General features: G+C 37.1%; 1 protein-coding gene across 4 annotated transcripts in view; it reads right to left on the bottom strand.

The window, feature by feature from the left end:
- Window positions 1-1,375: 1,375 nt before the first annotated feature.
- Cblb (Cbl proto-oncogene B) overlaps window positions 1,376-8,038 on the bottom strand; it is a 205,516-nt gene continuing 198,853 nt past the window's right edge. For all 4 annotated transcript variants that reach the window (XM_071615386.1, XM_027943202.2, XM_071615387.1 and 1 more), the window contains one exon: window positions 1,376-5,034. In XM_071615386.1, coding sequence (XP_071471487.1) covers window positions 4,775-5,034 — 260 coding nt within the window. In that variant the 3' untranslated portion in view covers window positions 1,376-4,774. The remainder of the gene's footprint in view (window positions 5,035-8,038) is intronic.

Genomic DNA, 8,038 nt, shown 5'->3' with positions numbered 1-8,038 from the left:
CTGTGGAAGGTGAGGTGGCAGATGTGGAATCCCTACCAGAGAGCCACCAGGGATTTCACCTACAGGTGTGAACTTGGATTTGAACTTCAGAAGCTTCATTCTGTCATTCCCTAGAGCCACAGAAAGCAATCAGAGGGCATTTAAAATAGAAGGGAGTTATCATTTACAGCCCAAAGAGGATAGGGGCAGTAGGGATGAAAACCCAGCAAAAATAGGTAAGAATAATTTTCCAGGTTTCCTTTGAAAATGAACAAAAGCACATAGAAGCATGAACGTTAGATTTTAGCCTTGCCATCAGATTGTCATTTGATGCAACAGTTCCTGTTAGGCACATCCCAATTCTTCTGTGTTGAGAAGTCATTGTTATTTCCATGGTTGCTTGTCTCTGGCCTCCAACCAGGGACTCCTGCTCCTGTCTCTGGGGTCCTGAGTGGCCTGCCCAGTCTCACCTCCAAGCCCACAGCCCTTCTCTCCCTTGGCTCCTCTCCCATCCTCAGGCTCACTACCTCTGCCCTCTGCCCAAATAACAATGTTTTATCATGTGTGCTGTTCCTCATTGAGAAGCTTTACCTCGTCACTTTTTTTTTTTTTTTTAAAACAACAAACTTTGCTCATTATTTAGGCTGATAAAATACTGAACAGCCAGTGACTTTATAGTCTCCATAGAGAATTTGTCATCCAGCTTTTCCTCTCGGGGTCCTAAAAGAGGCATGATTGTTGACAGTATTGAAGTCTTCAATAGCAAGCTCCTTCTTCACAGTAAGGGGCCAATAATTCATTCTTAAGCACTTAGCATAAACACGCAATTCCAGTATAATATGGTGACTTTCACACAGCATTCATTTTACTCGAATTATTCCTTGTGTATCTTCCATTTCAGTGTCTGTGTTTCAAGGGAATAATTACTATTGCTATGTCTGACTTTGCATGTCCTAATTAATTGAAAAATATTCTATGGTTCTTGATATAAAATAAATTAGCATTTAAAAAATCTGTCCCCCCTCCAATATTTTTCCAATGATTAGAAATGTCAGGATTTTTAAGAGAGGATATAACTGTTGATTGGGAATTATCAATTATCTAGTATTTCATCTCAAAGAACTTTGGCCTTTCCCCAAATATGGCTTTTATTACTGGGAACTTTGATATAACCTTCATTTGAGGTCTTGGTATGAGGGTAGTTTATCTATTAGATTTCCTTAAAGTTACATGGTCTTGGTATTTAATAACTAAACCATCTAGGATAGACACCTCACACCCCTTTGTCTAGCTAGCTATTAAATGTCTTTTTCTGAATATGAAGCCTAATCACAATGTATAAATGTTCTGAAAGAAATACTTGCATTCATTTGAAAAATAAAATACCAACTCAACATTTTGTTAACGTTCATTTTATAAAATACCTTAAAAGAACAGATAAAGTCCTCGATGGTACAAAATAACCAGAATTGAAAAAGAATGAATAAAATATAAATTAATCAAACACATAACTATTTTGCCACATTGGACATGTTTTTTTAAAAGGCATTAAAAAACAACAAAATGGTCATGGGAAAGAAAACACTTCACTCTCTTGCCATCTTCTTCTGGAAACTCTCATTAGAAACACTAAAATACCAGGTTATCAGGCAGTACCTGTATTATTTAAAACAAACGGTAATTTGCTTCCAATCCAAATGGATGAGTTTGAAACTTTTTTTTTTTTTTTTTTTGAAACCAGATTAGATAATTCAGTGCAAATTAAAGCTTCAAGTTGAAAATGTAAGAGGAAAAAATATGTCCAGGAAATGCTTCTGGAACTGAAAAATTTAAAAGTTCACATTATGAAGACACCTTTGCAAGTTGTTTTTGGTGTGTGAAATACCAAGTTAACAAATGAGCCCTTTGAGGTTACAATTGGGGCTCCATCATTAAGACTATTTGCAATGTGGGCAGAGAAACAGACGGGGCAGAGCTAAAGGTCTTGTTGCTGCATTCATGGAAGGAATTCTAAGTTGAGCATAAAATGCTTTGATTCAATTCTAGAAAATTTGGCTGTGAATATCAGATATCTAGGGGAACATAAACTCAAAACAGATTATGGAGATAAATGTACTGAAATATTATGATAAATTGTTCTACCCCAGAACATATTCGGTTGTGGGGGTTAATATTGGTCATGATTGTGTTGTAATCTCATGAATAATAAATATTGGCTTAAAGAATAATTTTATCAAATCTTAAGAATTGGGAGAAAGGTCTAACTTACTGGATTACAGTGAAAGAAATTTGGGAACATTTCCTATTAACAGGATGTCACTATATATAATAAAAAATCTGGTTTAATTATCTCCTCAAAAAATTCTTTATAAGCATGACATCATAGGCAACATGTAGCTATGAGTTTTCACCATAGTGTGACAGTTTCCCTTATTCCATTTGATATAAATTTTTGATTTATTTTACTTAATGATAAAACTAATGGCTGCTACTGAGCACAAGATGCAAAGAGATTTTTGTGGAGGCTAGAAAACTGTAAAAGTCCCCTTCCAAAAAAATTTTCAGGTCCAAATTTACTATATCATTATGTCTTGTCTTTTAAATTTCTCACTGAAAATTTTCATTATTACTTGAAAACTGAATGAGAATGTACTGTTTCCTAATGTTCTTATTTTACTTCATTCTCTAAAACATTATCACAAAAAAAGTGGCAGCTTTTGGCTTTTCGACTTCACCTATTATTGGTAAGTCATAAAAAGCCCCAAATATACAGTGCTATTCCAATGTGACATCAAAAACTGAAAAAAACAAGTTAAAACTCATAACATGGAGTTCACAAAGCAAAAGAGAATTGTCAATGCTATTCTAAAAGTGTAAAAAAATGGTACTTATTTACTCAAAGGAACAGCATCTAAGGCAAATTTAAAAATCCCCCTTTAGGGATATAACCAGCTTAGTCATCTGAAGAAATTCATACAAGAGTACAAACTATGCATGGCCTATGAGTCCTCAAGAAAGCCAGACTGTAAAGAAAGGGTGTGTGTCACTTTGCAAAGGAATTTGTGAGTTCCCCCGCCCTGGGTCAACTTGCCTGTCTGCACAAGTCTTGTACAACATTAGTTTCATCAGACCTAGCTGATGTCCTATCATGTTCTGAGGAGAGTCTCACTCTCTGATGCATTTCTTGTTTTTTACAACACAAAAGTGATGGGTGAAGTTAAGAATGGAGTGGTAGAAACATGCTGAAACCCACAATTTGTCCATAGTTAGAAAACTTTCTGTGGGTTCAGGCATTTTATATAGGGAGAGTTTTGTCTGTCTCATTTCTTCACTAACTTCTCATTAGGAATGGAAAAAAAAAAAAAAACTATTGGAAAATCCTGAGGCTATAATGGAAACCTTCCAGGTTTTGTCCATCAGAGACTTCTGCTATCAAAAATGCATATAAAAAATAACAAACCAATTATATTGGAATCAGCCTGTGAGAGTTTGTGCTTAAAAACACAGTGCCTAATAATGCCAAGCAAATTGTAGATGCTCAATAAATATTTATAGATTTATTAAAAGTAATAACATGGTTTCTGAAGAAACCTATTTTGCAAAAAAGGCAAAATTATATTAACTTCTTTTACCTGACTGATTGAAGCAATGTGGAACAATGATCGCATCTACAAATCAAATATGAACCCGAATCTTGAAACAGAAATTTACTAAGAACTTTGCAAAAACATTGCCACAGTAGCACTGGAACTTAACAGTGCATCAAAGATTTAATAATCCCATTGCAATGTGAAGTGGATCCCATGGCTGTTCGAAACCAGGGTCTGATCGCACAAATAGGAAATGAAATCTGTTCCACTTTGGAAAAGATATGTCCATGATTTTATTTTTAGTTGAATATATTTTGGGGAGATGGCCTCCTGAAAGTAATGCAGGGCTAAGTATCAGGGGACCTCATTATATTACTTCAGTATGGCATTGTCTTGTGCAAGTGTATGTCTCTCACATCTGCAGTAGTTGCTTTCTCATATTTTTTGATTTTTACAGCATTGTGGCACCCTGGGATGACAGAGACAGAACATGTGGAAAATTAAAGGTTACAAAACCTACCAAGGGAATCTCCTCTATATTACGTAAAAAACCCTTAGAAAAGGCAGTTAATTGACAAATATATGCTTTATACATTCAGGTTTTTTCCCATCTGTCAACAGTGATGGTTTCCAAAGAAAAGACTCAGTAGTGAAGACCATACACATTTTGTTTTTCTTTTTTGCATTAGTTTGATATGTTGAAAATCAGAACCTTTAAAGCATCTTGTAAATGAGAGAAATGGAACTGGACCTAGGGGTTGGGCTTGGGGCATGGATGGCAGAGACCAAAATGAAGAGGTGCTTTAGCTGCTGACATGGACAGCAAGAGTTGATGGGAAATGTTACAGCAGACCTGACCACTCTACAAAGGGTCTGTCAAGAACACAGTACAGGTATCAAAAACAAAAACAAACTTCAACTTTGTCAACTTGTAAACAAGGAAAAGCATTTCACAGATTCAAAGTTCATGGGAAGTAAACGTCTTTAAATTATTTTTGTCAGTTCAACCCTGATTTAAAAGTATGGCTAGCAAAAACAAGGAAGCCGCAGAATCAACATCCTGAGCAAGTAACAGACTTCTGTGAAGCTGCACTCTGGCCTCCCTCCCGAGATGCTCTCCCTCTTGAATTCCATCTCAATCCTCTTTCCGTACTCCTGGAATATTTGTCAACTTCTTTCCGCTGTGGTATCTACAGTTCTGGCTGCTATAGATTTAGACGTGGGGAGACTGGAGGAGGAAAGGCAAATTCTCGGAGGATGCTACGGGCCACTTCAACATTATTCTGGGCTATCTCTAAGGCTCTCTTCACCTCTTCAAAGGCATAACCCTCTCCCATGAGTTTTGCAATTTTTGCATCGACATTTTCCAATGCTGCCTCAGGCCCATGGGGTTTTCTGTGGTGAATTTCTGGTGCAGTCCTGCGGGGTCGTGGTTTGGGGGGTCTGGCTGGTGCTTGTGAACCATCTGTGTAGATTTTAAAGAGAGAGACCATTGAAACAGATAAAAATGAAGACATTAAAACATAATGGTGTTATTTTAAGTAAAATAATATAATTTTCCACTATCTTTACAAACTTTTACCCTTTTTCCATTTCATTGTGAGATAGGTAATATCATTCCCATTTTGAACATTAGAGAAGTTGTGGTAGAATATGTATTTGTGGTTCGAGAAATTTATGCATTCAATTTTAGATTTCACATTTTTCAAATCATATGAAATAAGAGATACAGAAGGAAACTACTGTCTAAAAGAGGAAGGTTTTACTTTATTTAGCTGTATAATTTATCTTTCTGACTGGCACAGGCTGTGGCTGATGGTCCCCAGAGGAAGAGTCTTGGGAGGTTTCTACCAGAAGAAACTCTCTAAGCTCATACATACACATGAGGAACACCCCCCCAAACGTCCTCTATCCCACCTGTGTCACAGCAGAGAAACTCAAGACACTTTTTGTATGGTCTCTTCCTGCCTACTTTTTCAGGTCTATAATGCTATGCTTTACTGAGGCTAGAGAAAAAAAATTAAAAGAACAGAGCAGAGGCTTTGACTTTATTAATCAACAGGTTGAACAGAATTAAACATGACACTGTGCTCAACAATTTATCCAGATTCCCATGTAGCAGGATGTGTATGAGAAAAAGAAAGGCTAGATTAAACATCAGGAGTGGAGAAATGGATTCTAGATCAGTTTCCCAATGATAGTAGTTTCTCAAAGTGAAATCAATGAGATTGGTGCCCATGAATGAACAGTGTCCTTAAGAGAAAATTAATTCCAGGCCCCTCCCCATGCAGATCCCAGGGCACGGCCTAGCTAACTGGACAGGGTATGTTCATCCCTATAGCTATATTCTGTACAGTATTTAAAAAGCCTATGTTACCAAAACTCAAAAGGATTAAATAAGAAGTCAAATTTATGCCATCAAACAGCTATACATTTCTAGACAAGTTTCTAGACAAGACTTTATTTAACAGCTGGAAAATGCCAAGCAACAAATCCAAGGACAAGAAGCAAAAGTGAAGTGGCTCCAAGCCAAATGCCTCAGGCACAAAATGTCCCCTCTGGCTCCAGCTCTCTGCCTTGCTACCTATTCCAGTGGCTTCAGAAGGTACTGTACACTGACTGATATTTCTAAGTCATAAAAATTGATTATTTCATATTTTCTTTTTAAATAATGTGTCTAAAGACATGGATGATATTTTTTTTCCATGAAAAGGTAACTAAAAAAACAAAAATTATCCCATTCACAATTCTGGCAATATCAGCATTACCTACATAAAAATAAAAGCACCAGGATTAACATATTTGTTTCTACATGAAATTAGATAATAGCCTTATTTTTAATTTTTTGCTTCGAGGATAGTATCTAGTTTTAAAAAATATCAGAACTATAGGAAATGTATTTTAAAGTCTGCTCATATACAAGAACATGCAATTCCTTGATCTCGCTAAAATCTATATGGTTTTGCCTCTGTAATTAAACATCTGAAATCATTATGGTCTGCTAAATTGCATTTTTAGTATGTTTTGTGATTCTATTCATTTTTCTGTTAAATATTTTCATTACCAGGCAGAGATGAACAATAAATTATACTTTGGTTTTAATCATGTTAAAAAATGCTTATAAATTCTAGTAAGTTTTCCTTTAATCAACCATCATGAAATTCATATGTTGAAATCATTTGTTCTGAGGTACTTTTGAGGAAAGAAAAGCATCTAGACTTAAACACAAGTCATAAATACCTTGTATCCTGCTGGTAATTTTCTAAGAGATCTCTAATACTACTATTTTGATTTTGTACAAATTACTGAGAGGCACACACATGTCATGCATGTTTAAAAGGAACAGTTATACATTCAACTGAAGTGGGAAAGATACTGTGGCAGCTAGAGACACATCTAATAGCATAATTGGCAACTGTTAAGAATTATGACTTTGTTTGATAAACATGTGTATCTCTGATCTTGGCAGATAACACTGAAAAAGAACTTATCAGCCAGACCAAGAAAAGCAAGAACCTGAGAGGAGAAGGTGGCTGACTAGAGGAGCCCATCACTGGTATCCTCCACAAAGAACCAAAGTGATTCATGTAGCGCTGCATTCTGAGGCAAGTGATTGTGGAAGAATGCTGGAATATTGTAATTCAGAGAGCTGGGACAAAACACAAAATATGCTGGCATCTGCAGCCTCAGCTCCACGCCCATGGGAGGAGGAGTCTCCCATTTGTAGAGATAAGGGTAAAAGCAAGAGTCCTAGCAATCCTGGCTACTGGAAAGGTTCACATTCCTCACAAGCCTGTAACTCACTTAGATAAGTAACCTAAAACCTGCAAGGTAGCTAGCTTTGCCTTCAAAAAAGTTCTCACATCATTTCCTCGTGACCCACTGGGTGCTGTAACCAAGAGACATCTGAGAAGGGAGCTATTTTCTGGGTTTGAACTGCTTAAGGGATCAGAAACCTTGTGCAGTCCCATTTTCAGATTTTCCAAAGACATTTCACTGCAGTGGCTTGGAGAGCAGCTGCCTTGCAACCCAATTTGACTCTTGAGTGACTCTGACCTATGCCTGCTTGGTGCACTGCAGGGGATTGGTGTTGAGACAGAGGGAATGGAGTGCACCATGCTTGGGAGTAGGGTGCTTGCCCTCTTAGATCAAGAATGAGGCCAGACATGTGTGAACTTAAGACAGTGCCAGGACTAAAGGCAGGTACAATGTGTCCTTCCTCCTGTGCTGAGTGTTCTGCTGCCTGTTGATGATGGGGCAGGAAGCTAACACTGGGATTCCCTCTGCTGCTGAAGCCAGATTTAAAATTAGGTAGTCAGTGTAGTTAGGTAAATCGGGTCTAATATCGAGTGAAATCTAAAATGGAGGCCGTGCGGAGAATGACTCGGGAAAACACAGGACAACTCATGGAATGTTAATGAAGTCCCAAAAGGCCCTAGGCCAAAGTCCACCTCAAAGAAATGTTAATG

This window comes from Marmota flaviventris, chromosome 8, assembly GCF_047511675.1.
Source record: "Marmota flaviventris isolate mMarFla1 chromosome 8, mMarFla1.hap1, whole genome shotgun sequence".
In the NCBI taxonomy this organism is placed as follows: Eukaryota; Metazoa; Chordata; class Mammalia; order Rodentia; family Sciuridae; genus Marmota; species Marmota flaviventris.
The sequence above is the reverse complement of the archived record's forward strand: the minus strand, read 5'-3'. Positions and strand labels throughout refer to the sequence as shown.